A 15,190-nucleotide genomic window follows, 5' to 3' on the forward strand; every position below is an offset into this window, starting at 1 on the left:
TTTTTCCACTTTAGACCTTAGATCTGCGTATCATCAAATTGAGCTTACTGAAGATTCCAAGAAATATACAGCTTTCCTTACTCCCATGGGACTGTTTCAATACAGAAGGATGCCGTTTGGGTTGGCATCCGCTGCCTCTGTTTTCCAACGCGTCATGTTTCAAATCTTCAGAGATCTTGATAAATTTGTAAAATGCTTTCAAGATGACATTTTGATCTTCTCAAAAAATGAAGCTGAACATAGTTCACATTTGAGTGTTGTGTGCAAAAGATTGGGAAATTCTGGGCTTACTCTCAAGGCACACAAATGCAAACTTTTTAGGAAGTCAGTTGAATATTTAGGCCACACTTTGTCGGGGGAAGGTCTTGTTCCCAAAAAATCTAATGTTGATGCTATTCTCAGTGCTCCTGCCCCAAAGAATAAGGAACAACTTCTTTCTTTCTCCGGAATGTGTGAATACTACAGTAAATTTGTTGTGAATTTTGCCACCAAAATGGAACCTTTAAGGAAACTTTTAAGACAGTGCAACGATTTTGTATGGGAGACTGAACAAGAAAAGGCTTTCACTGAAATCAAACATGATATTGTTAATTCCCCGACTTTGAAACCATTTAGAATTGGGAAAAAGTGCATCATCACCACTGATGCAAGTTTGTACGGTCTTGGGTGTGTGCTATCTCAGACAGATGGTATGTTAGAATGGAATGTAGCCTTTTCCTCCAGAACTTTGAATGAAACTGAGCGCAGATATGCGGTTATTGAACGTGAATTGCTTTCTTGTGTGTGGGCCATTGAACACTATAGAATTTATATTTGGGGCAGTGAGTTTATTCTAAGAACGGATCACAAACCTTTGGTGCATATCCTATCAGCTGGTGATGGTTGGAATTCGACGGCTAGGATTGCACGTCTTTCATCCAAACTACAGGAGTATAATTTTAAAGTTGAATATATTCCAGGGAAGAAAAATGTTACTGTCGACTGCTTATCACGCCTTCCGTGTGAAGGTAAGGTTGACAGTGTGAATAGTCTTACTGAAGTTGATTTTGTATTAGGCCTTACAGATCTTGTTTCCTCCCAGTATCAAGATATTTCTGAACAGTTTTGGATAGAATGCCAGAATAAAGATGAGAAATTTGTTAAGTTGAAGAAATACCTTTTAGAAGGTTGGCCTAGTAAGAATAATGTTGAATATGACCTGCTACCATTTTACAACATAGCGGAAGAGTTATGGTGTGAAGGTGATTTGTTTTTCAAATCTGAGAAATGCATTCCACCTAGTGGTGTGCAAGAGCTCATTCTCAAATTAGCACACAAGACTCATCCAGGAATTTCGGCCATGAAGCGTATTATTAGGCTACACTTTTGGTGGCCTGGGATGGACAGGTTCATAGACCGTACTGTTAGAGAATGCAATGAGTGCTGTAATAGTGACAAGATGCTAAAATTACATGTTCCACCCCTTAAGACAGTTAAATGGCCAGAGTTTCCATGGAGCAAGATAGCCTTTGATATTTCTGGGCCTTTCCAAGTGTTACCCGAAAGTTCACGTTTTGCGTTGGTCATTGTAGATTACCATTCTAAATGGCCAGAAGTGAAATTTGTAGCTAAAATCACTTCTGAAGTTGTCATTTCTTTTTTCAAAGAAGTTTTCGCTAGGGAAGGCTGTCCTTCGGTATTGGTGTCAGATAATGGTGTGCAGTTAGTCTCTGCTGAAATGAAATTGTTCTTACAATCCTGTAACATCAGACATATTTGCACATCACTTTACGAGCCACATGAGAACGGGCAAGTTGAGCGCTTTAACCGTGTTCTGAAGGGTTTTGTCTCTGATGCTATCAAAGAAAAGGGGGATTGGCTGAACCGTATTAGACAGAAACTTTGGACTTATCGTATAACTCCTCATACCACCACTGAGATCAGTCCGTTCAAATTACTTAAAGGTAGGAATCCTGCGACTGACATGTGCCCTTGGTGGCTCAAAGAAAAATGTGAAGGCCTGGGGGAAAATGGTTTTGATGTCAAGGAAGTTGCGAAGAGAGTTAGTGGGAAACAAGATAAGTCTGCAGTTTGGTACAACAAGAAGTGGAAAACAAAAGAGCATGATTTGTGCGTTGGTGATTGGGTCAGAATTTTAAAACCTTTCTTTGTCAGCAAAGGTACAAGTAAGTTTGTCAGACCCATTCAAATCAAAAGGGTTTTCAGTAACTCTGTTATTACTCAGGATGGCAAGGTCTGGAATTTGAGTAAGGTTGCTAAATGTCCTACACAAGATGCCTCTCAGTTCCAACCTCATGCTAATGTTGACAAAGAACACACTTCTGATGGTGGGTCTAGTTATTGTTCTGACTCAGTAGCTTCAAGAATTAAAGATGATGGGCGTATCAGAAGAAGACCTATTTCTTTGCAAGATTTTGTATAGTATGTTCCTTCTGGTCTTTAGTTGTTTTAGTTTCATACCTTTTACTTTTATTTAAAGAGGGAGGTGTGTTATATCCTGTACATTTTAGTGTCTAGGTTATTCATGCTTCTACTCCTTTAATTGCATGTGCCATGTTGTGTTTCCTTTTGATTCTACATTCCTAACAGAGCTTTGCTCATACAGCATTCTCCACTGTTTGTCAGTTGTCACCTGTATCCTGCTGTGTCAGGACTGGATGCTGTGCTGTTCAATAAACCTTCTAAATACTACAACCCTTCCTGGATTATTACAGTTTTCTAGCCTCTTTTAGGATATTCATACAGTCTGGTGGTAATTGTAAATAACCAAACTTCAGACTTCAGGAGCCAAATCGCTAGGTTGAGTTCTTTGGAATTTGGATGCTTGATTTCTGCATGGCTCTGAGTGAGGAGACTGGAGTTAAGATGCAGCTTTTGGTGTGGAACTACTGAGAGATCCACCAGGGTGGTGAACCAAGGTTGAAGTGCCCATGTTGGAGCTATGAGAATCAGTTTGAGGGATGTTTGTCTGAGCTTCCAAACTATCAACGGAATTTATCTATTTATAAAGTTTTATATAACGCGAACGTGACCCACGAGGGTATCAGAGCGCTTTACAATATTCAGTATAAAACATAAAAAGATGAGGTAGAATAAAAGTATTTGATATTTGTCATTACGTACAAAAGAGGTATATAGTATATGGATAACATATGTAACTCGTAGCCAGCAGGACATTTCACTATGAGCATTAGGTGGTGGTGGTGGTGGTGATGATAATAAACATACATATAATATTCTCATTCGATTCACCATGGGTATGAGGTATATGGATAATACAGGAGACCCGAGGCCAACTGAGTTTACACTAAATAGAGTTATTGAGCATTTAAGTGGATGTGGTACTAAACATACATATAATAATCTCCTTCATTTCACCGGAGGTAGGCAATGATATGAGGATCGTATAGATGACTCGATGTCAGCATAGAAATAAGTCTTAGGACATGAATTTGTTCATTAGTAGTATTTTTACTTCTTTTTTGAATGCAGTAAAGGAAGAGATTCCACGTACCACTGGAGGTAAGGAGTTCCACATCTTTGGGGCAATCACTGAGAAAGCTCTGCAGCCAGTTCTCTTTATATGGAAGGAGTGAGGTTTGAGAAGTAGAGTACTCACCCTTCATAGTTATCTGCATCCTCCCGACCTTTCTAGCTTTAGAGCTAAGTAAATGGGTGTATTGTTATGTGGTGCTTTAAGGGTCATGCAGGCACCTTTATGTGTATTCTTGCTTTGTAGGGCAGCCAATTCAGAGCTTTCAAGGTCGGAGAGATGTGGCTATTTCTTTTCGTTCCTGATACCAGTCATGCTGCAACATTAAGTGATGCCCTCAGCAGAGGCAGTTTGTATTTGGAGAGACAGCAAAGAGTGGTGCTTCCATAGTCTAATCTTGGTAGCACTAGGGCTTGCACTGCCATTTTTAGGTCTGCCTGCGGGAGGAAGGGTTTTAGTTTCCTTAGTATACTCAACTTGTGATTAGCTCCCTTAATGGCATTAGTGATGTGCATCTGCATATTCAGGAGTTTGTCTATAGTGATTCCTAGGGATTTTGCGGAGTCAATGATGAGGGAATTACAGTCAAAGAAGGTTAGGTGTTTTAACCATAGGTCTACCTTAGGTGTGTGATTCGGTGGAGAGATGAGAATGAATTCAGTTTTTTTGGTATTCAGCATGAGCTGGTTGTTAGTGAGCCAGCTTTGCGTGTTCTGTAGAATAGCGTTGAGGATCGTCTGCATACAGGTGATATAGAATATTTGCTGATTTCAATGCGTTCGCCAGGGGTTTGAATAATAGGTTGAAAAAACTAGGTGATCCCTGTGGAACGCCCAGGGTGACCACGGAGGGTTGTGAGAATGAATTCTTAATCTTGATTCTTTGCGTTCTGTTATTTAGGAAGGAGGACAACCAGAAGCGGGAATGCGTAGGCAAATATCCCTGATCAGTTCATCCATAGGGCATTGCTTTTGGAGAGCATGTGTGGGAACCTGGAGGCGAAGCTTGGGCATTTTGCATTCTGAGCAATGGTGAACAGGTCTATGTGAGGAAATCACATTTCTGAAAGTCGGGGAGGAGAATCTGGGGATGAAGTTCCCACTCATCGATTTGCTGTCTCTGTCTGCTGGGAAGGTCTGCAATCTGATTGTTTACTCCTGGAAGATGTTCTGCAAGGAGATAAATCTTGTGGTGTATAGCCCATTTCCAATGGCTTGTGCTAGGCATGACAGTTGGAGGGAGTGTGTCCCATCCTGTTTCTGTATATAATACATAGCTGTCATGTGGTCTGTGCGGACTAGAACAGCTTTCCCCATGAGGTGAGATTGAAAAGCTCTGAGCGACAGAAACACTGCTAGTAGCTCTAGGTTATTTATATGGAAACTATTGTACTTTAGACTCCATAACCCTTGTATCGTGTGACTTTGTAGGTGAACACCCCAACCACTGAGCAATGCGTCTGCTGTTAGCATTGTCTGTGGAACAGGGTCAAGAAAGGGTCTCCCTTTGGATAAATGTTGTGGGTTCCACAACTGCAGAGAGCGATGGGTGTGCCCATCTACCAACACTAGATCGGTCAACTGACCCTGCAACTGGTTCCACTGACTTGCTAAGAATTCTTGAAGAGGACGCATGTGAAGTCTTGTGTAGGGAACAATTACTATGCAAGACGCCATCATCCCTACCAGTTGCATAAATACTCTTGCTGCTAATGATTGGTTCGGCTGAAACTGAGTGAGAAGGGACTGAATTCTGAGGATTCTGGCTGTATTGGGAGAGGCTGGAGCTTTTCGTGCATCTATTGTGGCTCCCAGATAGGTTTGTGTGCTGGAAGGCTGTAGATGAGACTTCAACACGTTTACTGTAAACCCTAGTTGGTCTAGTAAGTGAATAGTGGCTTGAGTGTGTTGGAGACACATTTGGTAAGTGCTGGCTTTGATGAGCCAGTCGTCCAGGTATGGGAAGACGTAGATGAGCTGTCTTCTCAAATGGGCTGCAACTACAGGCATTCGGTAAATATCCTGAGAGCATTGGTGACTCCAAACGGTAGTACTTTGAATTGGTAATGATGACCCGCTATCATGCATCTGAGGTATTTGTGATGAGCGGGATGAATTGAAATGTGGAAATATTAGTCCTTTAAGTCTAGAGTAAAGATAAAATCGCCCTGCTGTAGAAATGGGAGCACTTGTTGAAGTGTTACCATGTGGAAATGCTCAGACAGTATGTAGTGGTTTCGTTCTCTGAGGTCTAGAATAGGTCTCAAGAAGCTTTCCTTTTTGGGAACTAGAAAATACAGGGAGTGCACTCCTGACACTTGAAATTGTAATGGTACAGTCTCTATGGTGCCTTTTAACAAAAGAGTGAAAATACCGAAGGGCTTGAAGTCAGAGAAAATAAAGGTGCACAGCCTAACAATCAACACACTTGATATTGGTTAGCTTTTATCTGGTGGTGCAAAGGGTGAGTGGAGAGCCCTTAGAACCACTCAAAAGTGAGTAGTAAAAACTACCAACTGCAGAAATAACGGGGTTACCCAATGCACTCATAATCAGTGAAACAGTTGTTAATTAACAAATCACGATTCTGTACAAAAGACAAAGCAACAGAAGGTTTCTAGGAATCTCCAGAGGAATCTCCAGAGGGAGAGTTGTCCATTGGAGTCCTTTATTGTGTCAAACAGCCAGCCAACACGTGTTTCATCGCTATTGCGAATCCTCAGGGCTGAAAAATACAAACAAGTAACACTGGGGCAATCTATGTGTGAGAGTACAGTCACACTGATACAGTTTAACATTGGTTCATGCAACAAACTACTGCCGCTTCCACTAGTGTACAACACCAGCAGTACACTTTGTTCCAACTTGGTGCAACCAAACACATTCGTGTCGAAGTGCCTCTACGACGCCGTCTCTTGAGATGTGTAAGTGACCAGGTGGGTACAAAACCAGGTGAATAAGTGAATTTCCTCATTGATGGTCACGGGCCCGGCTGGGTCGGAATTATCACCAGCTGTGCGGTGAGCATTGTTTACTTCCTTTTTTTTATACACACGGTTTCGTTGTTCCTTTTTGCCCGTATAGGACCCAATTGTGATGGTGTTTCCTCCTTTTTGTCTCTTTTTTTTGGTCCCTATACAGACCTACTAGTCTCAATACAGCCTTATTAGGTATGTAAGTCGTTCTATTGGAATCACAATTATCTTTCACATTACACGCAGTATGTATGATCCGTGCACATTTAGTGGCACTCTAATATAGAGGGACGCAAATTGCTTCTTTCCTACTATGAGACTTTAGACTACGCCGTCCTGTTTAATCAATAGGTTTATGAGTTTTTTTAACCATTATTCACTTATTCACCTGGTTTTGTACCCACCTGGTCACTTACACATCTCAAGAGACGGCGTCGTAGAGGCACTTCGACACGAATGCGTTTGGTTACACCAAGTTGGAACAAAGTGTACTGCTGGTGTTGTACACTAGTGGAAGCGGCACTAGTTTGTTGCATGAAACAATGTTAAACTGTATCATTGTGACTGTACTCTCACGCATAGATTGCCCCAGTGTTACTTATTTGTATTTTTCAGCCCGGAGGATTCGCAATAGCGATTAAACACGTGTCGGCTGGCTGTTTGACACAATAAAGGACTCCAATGGACAACTCTCCCTCTGGAGATTCTTAGAAACCTTCTGTTGCTTTGTCTTTTGTACAGAATCGTGATTTGTTAATTAACAACTGTTTCACTTTTTATGAGTGCATTGGGTAACCCCGTCCTTTTAACAAAAGAGACTAGACTTCCTGTTCGAGTAGGTGTAAATGCTCTGGTAACATTTTGTGAAAGTGTGGTGGAATGTTTGAAGGATTGTTGGTAAGCTCCTGGCAATAACCTTGTTGGATAATTCCTAACACCCATTTGTCTGTGGTGCTAGATTGCCAAATGGGGAGGAATTGTAGAAGATGTCCCCCAACAGGTGTTAAATGATCGGGGGAAGTGTAGGCAAGTCACTGCTTGTTTGGGGAGGGGGAATGACATGGTGTGGAACCTTTACCCCTACCTTTGCCATTATTACCACTGTATCCTCCTCTAAAGAAGCCTCTTGTGGAAGAAGATTGTTGCTTTTGTACGAGGCGGCTTTATTATCTGAGGACATGGTTTTCGACCCTTCACGATAGAAGGAATGACGAAAGGAGCCACAATTAGAAAGAGATTGCAGAGCTTCCATAGACTTGGCAACTTTGTATCTTTTTCCATTTTTCCAATGACTTATCCACTTTGGGCCTGAAGAGATGAACCTTGTCAAATGGAGTATTTAAAATAGACTGTTGGACTTTAGGTTTTAAACCAGAAATCCTCAACCATGCATGCCTCCTTAATAACACCCTAGTGTTGATCTCTATAGCTGCGGTGTCAGCAGCGTCTAAAGCACATCTAATTCATGAATTGGAGATGAGCTTCCCTTCCTGCACTAAATCCGGAGCTTTTGCTGTGTGCTCATCTGGGAGATATTGGAGCAATTGCTCCATTTCGTCCCAGTGTGCTCTATCATACGTGGATAGTAAGGCCTGGGTGTTGGCAATGCGCCAATGACTTGCTGCTTGGGCGGCCACTCGTTTATCAGAGGCATCTAACAGTTTTGACTCCCTTTTTGGAGGGGGAGCATCCCCTGTCTTTTGTGAATTGGCCCGTTTACAGGCATTAGAGACAACCAAAGAGTCTAGTGGTAACTGCCTTTTAATAAAAGCTGGATCAGAGGGAGCAGGCTTATATTTTTTGTCTATTCTGGGGGTAAGAATGCAAGCGCGCACATGGTCTTTAAAAATATCTTCGGCATGTCGCATCATACCTTTGAGCATAGGTAGAGTCTGGCTAGCCCTTTGTGTTGCACTGAGCGTTTCAAATAAGAACTCTCCCTCAAGAGATTCCTTGTGTAACTGTACTCCATGATATTCTGCAGCTCTAGCAAGTAATTCTAGACATCCCACAATATCGTCCGGAGGGGAAGGCTTTGAAGGGTGAAGATCTGGGTTGTTACCTATAGGTGAATCAGTGTTATATTCATTCCAGGGATCTTTTGGTAAAATATTGTCCTCACCATATCCATCATCATCATTATCAGGTGGTGGTGGTGGAGAGTTAGTTGGTGCAATGAGTAAATGCTCTAATGGTGGGGAACGTGGTGCAGGGGAACTTGGCGAAGGAGGAGGAGGAGGAGGAGGAGAGGGGTTAGTACATACATTCTTCCTCTTCAAAGGAATATGATAAAGTGTGTACTCAGACTAAGGTTTGCGCTTTTGAGGCAGTATAGTAAGGACATGTCCTGTATCTGAATTTATATAAAGTTCCTTTTGTTTTTGGTCTGATTTGGATGTTGAGATGTCGAAAATTGGATCCTGTTGCTACGGAGGAATATTTTTCAGTTTCGACACAGTGGATTTTGGTGTCGGTATGGAATGCTTTTTCGGTGCCGAAGGTTTCGATTTCGATGTCAAGGATTTTGGCTTCGAAGCGGTTTTCAGCTTCTAGCCTGAAAGTTTCGGCTCGGTGCCTGACTTTGGCCGTCTTGATCTTGTGCCGGAAGGCTTAGCAACGTATTTCGGTGCCAACCCGGAGAGCAGGGCATCAGAAACATCTTCTCGGGCCGACCGGGCCCAAAGGCGGGGGTGGAACCAAATCCTTTTGTTTTGGTTGATTTGGATTTTGGTTCAAGGGGTATTCGGTACTCATGGGACATTGACCATGTGGTAAGTCATCTTCCTTCTCAGAGTCCGATTCCGGAATAAATGCAAATTCCTCTCGTTCTTCCTTGGCCCCTTGTGCGTCGACTCGCGCTCGGATCCTTCACCGAATTTGTACGGCATGTATTAGACGTTTTGACTCTGCATTGCCCGACGCCGAGCCCAATGATCACGGAGGGTTTTCTTCTATTCAAACGATCAGCACGTGACGCAGTCCTGTTCGTTGTGCTCTGGAGACAAGCACAAGTTGCACACTTTGTCTGAGTTGGTGCTTGTATATAACGTGTGGCACCGCGGAAAGAGTTTGAATGGAGTCCATTCCATTGACTGCAAGGTGGACCGACGTGGTTAGGGCCGGACAGCCTTCCCAAAGTTTTCTGCTCGAAATAGAGGTTTTCCTTGACAGATAAGATATGCAGAGAAGTTTTTCGAAACAATACCAACGCAGGTAGAGTGGCTTGCACACCAAGAGGAACCTGAAAAACGGTTTCGACCCGGAGCGCAGCAATACACGTCCAAACCCGATGGCAGAAAAAAACAATCTAACAATGGAGTCGATGCCCATGCGCACTATCACCGGAATGAGGAGTCACCCACCTTGTGACTGGAAAGACTTCTTTGAAGAAAACCAACTTGCAAACATTCAGACCCAACACTAGATGGCAGGAGTATGCAAAGCATGTGATCTACAGCTCACATGCCTCGTACAGGCATTTTCTTACTTCAACCATTCCATGCCTCTGTCTGTCTGTTAAAAACACATCTGACTTAGGATGAAAGTTGGGCTGTTTGTGCATTCTCTCTAGACAGTCACACAAAGCTGAGGTGTGCCCTGCATATGCTGATGGACCATCATCAAGCTGATGGGCCTTCCTTAGCTACAGTGGTGGGAGGAGTTTAAGTTGACACCTGAATAGGGCCATCTCCATCCCTCTGTAGCGTGTCTGGAGCCAGAGAAGGAAAGGCAGAGTCTTGTGCACCACAAAGACTTTCCTTTGAAGTTTGCCTACTTCAAAGGCTGAAATAAGTATAAGTACTGGACCTGTGACACCATTTCCAAAGGACACTTCTGGGCTGGGACAATTCTGCCAGGAAGAAGAGCTGGATAGCATTCAGAAGGAACTGTCACTTTGCTGTGTTGGCCTGCTGCTTTACTGCTTCTGTCCTGAGAGTGAAAGGACTGAACTTTGCTTTCTACATCCTGCTTCCAAGGTTCTCCAAGGGCTTAAGCTGAGCTTGCCTCCTGTTAAGGGGTTTCAGGGCCATCAAAGACTTCACCTGTTCTTGCTAACAGCACTTGGGCTCTACTGCTGACGGTCCAGTCTTCCCAAATGGTGCCAAATCCAGCTTCTGGGCACTTGGAGTCAAGTGGTTTTGCTGCAACTCAAGAAAAGCAACTACTATATGTGATGCCGCTGCCTGCACTGAAACCGAGAGCGTCACTCGTGAGGAGTATGATGCACTGCCTGACTTGCACCACAGCCACAATCACTGACGACAGTAACTTATCGACTCCGACGTCGTCAACGAGGCCGCTGCCTGCACCAGAGTTGAGCAAAAAACACAGTTGATGGACAGAGTTGAGGGCACCACTCGCGAAGAGCAAGTTGCACTGTGTCGACTTACACCGCAGCCCCGACTTTACCAACCACTGCACTCCAGATTCGATGACATGCCGCAGCCAGCACCGAAGCTGGGGACCCCACTTGTGAAGAGCACAATGAACCGCCCCATCTTACACCCCAGTCCAGGCCCAGCCGACGCCAGCACTTCTGCATCGACACCGCAGAGCCGAAGCCTCACAGCTTGACCTTCGACCCCCGCATCAACGCTGCTTCACAGTATGGAACTGAGGTACAGCACCTGACCAAGCAGCATCACCTCCCCAGCAGCAGTAAGGAGCCAATGCCTCACCTACCCCGCAACAGTAATGAACAAACGCAGAACCAGCCTCTGAAACACCTCGCCTCCCCCTGAGTTTTGCACCATTTTTGTTTTTCACAACACCTCCAAGGTACTGTACTTGGGTCTGCCCTACTCCGTAACCGGCCCTTGCTCCATTGAGGTCAGGCTGTCTTTGTGGAGTCGCTGACCGTGACCAAATAGCCCTGGTTGGAGCTATTTTTGATTTCTAGAAGAAATACCTGATTAAATCTTTCAAAAGTGATATCTTGATTTATGTATGTTGGATTTTTGTCATTTTGCTCTTGTTTAGTCAGAAACACACTGGCAATTTTTCTAAAATGGTGTAGAGTACTTTTGTGGTGTTTTCAGTGTGTGTTTGTGTTTACACACACACACACACATACAAATTCTTTACACATTGCCTCTGGGATAAGCTCGACCACTCTTGCAAAGCTACCAAGGAGGTGAACATGGTTATCTTTAGTGTGTAACTTACTTACTATGACTATAGTGGTAGGTTCTGCCTGGTTTAGGTGTGTACCCTAGCCAACCAGCACCTCCATTTCAAACAGTGGTATTTTTTCTTGTTTCGAAATATCGACTAATGGATTATTGGAATCTGTAATAATGATGACAACTTTTAATACTTACTGAATTAATGTCTGATTTTGAATTGTTAATAAACCCTTTAACCTCCTACAAAATGTCTTTGTCGATTCCTGTAAAACCCAAAATAGACTTCACTGTTTATGTTAGTTGATGTAAATGATAGCTCCTTATCATTTCCCCTTGTTGACTAATTAAGGTCCAATATGACCAATGTCTGAGGTTATTTAATAATTATACTTGACGATTAAGATATACAAATCCTCACTCCGGGAGGTGCATGCCAACAACCACATGAAAGGCTCAGTACCAAGATACAATACGCGGTTTCTGTAGAGGTGTACTGTGTGAGTTTGTGGATAGCTCAGTAGTGTCACAGCAGTGCATGGTTGAGACCAGCAGAGAGGTACATCATGGGAACCCTGGGTGTTGGTTAATACAGGAATATCAGTGCAAGACACAGATCAAGATAGTGGTCCATTCCTACCGCAATAGGACCATTTCGGTATTAGGATATAATACAAGTTAAGCATAAAGGCGCACTGTGTGGGTTCTGTGAATGTCTCAGCAGTGGGATCCCTAAGCCTGTTCCAGATAGGAATAGATTTCCACTATCAAAGCTCTGCACACTTATCAATAGAGGGAAATCTTTATATGAAACAACACAAAATAGAGGGCCACTGTGAATCTATTAAATATTTTTTATTCGTACAGTGTAAAGTATTTGTTAATTTAATGTAGGGAAGTATTAGGATATTTTACATTTTAATATCATTCAATTTTGAAGCACATCCTGAATCAAAACAGTGGTGCCACGATATAGACTTCAGAGGAGGAAACATCTCTAATGAGGCCTAATACCCATGACTACGCCACCATTCCTCCGGCATGGCCCTGGCATTAATTGTCCTTGATTGCAAGGGTGGGCATTCAATGTAGTTGGGGCTCTGGCATTAATTGCCCTTGATTACAGGGATGGGCAGCCATGGTTACTGGGGGCTGGTTGGGGCAATAGGGAGGCAGAGGCCGACATCAGCAAGGCAATGCAAGTTATGCCAAGCTGATTCCTCTGTTCCGCTTTGAGGCCTTGTAGTGCTGCCTAGTGGGAACAGCACCTGTCCAAGACTTCCAAGCCCTGGGCAATCCCCAGGTCTTACCCTTACAAGGCCAAGCTAGAAAGGGGCCGTGGGAGGAATATAAGGCCTTGCACAGTGCACTACAATAACAATTAGGATTAGCTTTCACAGGGTACCCAACCACCCTCTGATAAAAGATGAAGCTCAGGGATTCCCTTGTCTGTACTGCACATGTGATGTATGGAAAAGATATTCACAGGGATTCTCATTTTGTTGAAGGTTGCTTCAACATTCCAGAATTTTTTTTCCTAAGGATTACCAAAGTGCCTTGTGTTCATGGGAGCAGTCTCTTACTATCCAGATAGTTAGGAGATTGTGACTAGTGACAAAGCTGAAACATGTGACTGCTAATAGAATTAATGATTTTGGAGCGGGCGAATAACTGTACCTAGTGTAACTATCCCATGTTATGCGCTTGATATGAGGGTGAGGTCTATTAACTAGTAGTATTGATTGGCTTGCTGTCAGCAATGCTTCTATCTGATTGAACCCTGTATTTACTTATGTAGTGACATACCCTGTCCGTGTGACAGTATTTCCCGGCAGAGTAGTTGCCATTTCTTACTTTTTTGTAAATTCTTTCATTTTTTCAGGTTAAAATACCTTAAGCCAATTTTTATTAAATATAATATTCGCACAACGCAAACAGCATTAATATTTTTATCCTCATTAGAGAACGAGGAGATTTGCTTTTTTCTGGCTACTTTTATTTTTAAATGTACAGCTGCCAGGAAAAGTATTGTATTATAATAATATTTTTATACTTACCTGTCTGTACTTATGTTATACAGCTGCCAGGAAATGTTTTATGATGCTATTACCGTTAACACTCCTGTCTGTATATATATGCCTTTTAATTTTTTATATCAATTTCTGTAATTAAGGTATTATTCATATTTGTCCACAGTATATTATGATTACTTAAAAATTCTGATGTACAGCTGCCAGGAATGGCCTATTGAGTAACCCCTACTGACCCTCAGTTTGCTCATTTAAGAATGTTTTGTACTTTATTACATTATGTTGACTTATAGAGACATGTTCACTTACTAATTGCTGCACTCTAATTTTTTCACTTTGTCCTATTACCCTTTTCTATGAGAGTTCATATGGTGATTTTTAATATTTTAACTATGTATTTTTGCTTGTATGATTTGTATGCACAAATCGAATAAAAGCTTTTGAAATTGAAAATTGAAATTGACATATTGTTCTAAACACCAATGGTACCAGAATGTGGCTTGCTTTTCAAAATATATTCGTCACTGCTTACATATTACCCTCATGTCTTTCATCTCACCTCATTAACCCATCTGTGTTATGAAGTTCATTGCTATGACTGCCAGGAGATTTCAGAGTCAGCCCGCCCACCCCAGTCTCAATAAGCCGGGGATGATCATTGACAACAACGATTGCCATTTAGATTCATTGTATTTACATTTATCTTGTGGATATCCTGAAAATCTGCATTGCCTCTGGCCCACGTGGATCAACGTGCTCTACAACAAAGGAAATATGCAGGAGCCATGAGGACACAGAACTAAAAGCAGAAAGGATGTGACAAAAGTATTTATTAAATTATTTATTACACCCCCTTTTGTGTATAAGAGCTTGTAAGAAGATTTTGAAAGTTTAATGGAAAATCTAAAAATATGAAAAATTGTTGCAGTGGTTGATACTACTCAGCTCTCAATTAAAGTTCTTACTTTGGCCATTCCTACAGAGCTTGCATTCAGTTCGGGTATACCCTGGTTTGTTTTGTCTCCACGTTCCCACATCCCATAGTCCTGAAAGAAAGAAATGATAAATAAAGTGTGACAATTGCCTGCCACTCTTCTGACAATATTTCCCTTACACACACAGCTGTATCAAGAATGTTTATATAGTGCAAACTGTAACCAACGTCTCATTCTTGTTTTAATATTCTCTTAACTAACACACTGAATATGTTATACTTTCAAATGAAAACTTTCTTGTTTGCTCATATTAAAGCGTTAGCTATTAAAAATAAAAGTGGAGCCCCCTTCTGGTGTCTATGAATAGAAAATGAACCGCTTACCCCATCACAAGCACAATTGGTACGCTTTGCTTGAGGATGTGAAGGGTCAAGGTTTTGTTAGGCTTGTCCAACTACCTAAGCTTAATGGGAGTTTTTCTTTTCCAGATATTAACTAGTGGTAACAGACTTCACAACTTAAAATCTTGTTGACTGGGCCAACATGGATACATAGAAGCTATTAATGTATTTATTTGTACATTTGTTAAAATGCATCTGGTGGGAGAAATATCAGGGTACAAGCAGAAAGCCTTC

General features: G+C 42.2%; 1 protein-coding gene across 3 annotated transcripts in view; it reads right to left on the reverse strand.

The window, feature by feature from the left end:
- Nucleotides 1-15,190, reverse strand: part of PHKA2 (phosphorylase kinase regulatory subunit alpha 2) — an 852,423-nt gene that overhangs the window by 631,322 nt on the left and 205,911 nt on the right. For all 3 annotated transcript variants that reach the window (XM_086934344.1, XM_086934343.1, XM_086934345.1), the window contains one exon: nt 14,586-14,666. In XM_086934344.1, the coding sequence (XP_086790470.1) occupies nt 14,586-14,666 (81 nt within the window). The remainder of the gene's footprint in view (nt 1-14,585; nt 14,667-15,190) is intronic.

Source organism: Lissotriton vulgaris, chromosome 8 (genome assembly GCF_964263255.1).
Source record: "Lissotriton vulgaris chromosome 8, aLisVul1.2, whole genome shotgun sequence".
Classification (NCBI taxonomy): Eukaryota; Metazoa; Chordata; class Amphibia; order Caudata; family Salamandridae; genus Lissotriton; species Lissotriton vulgaris.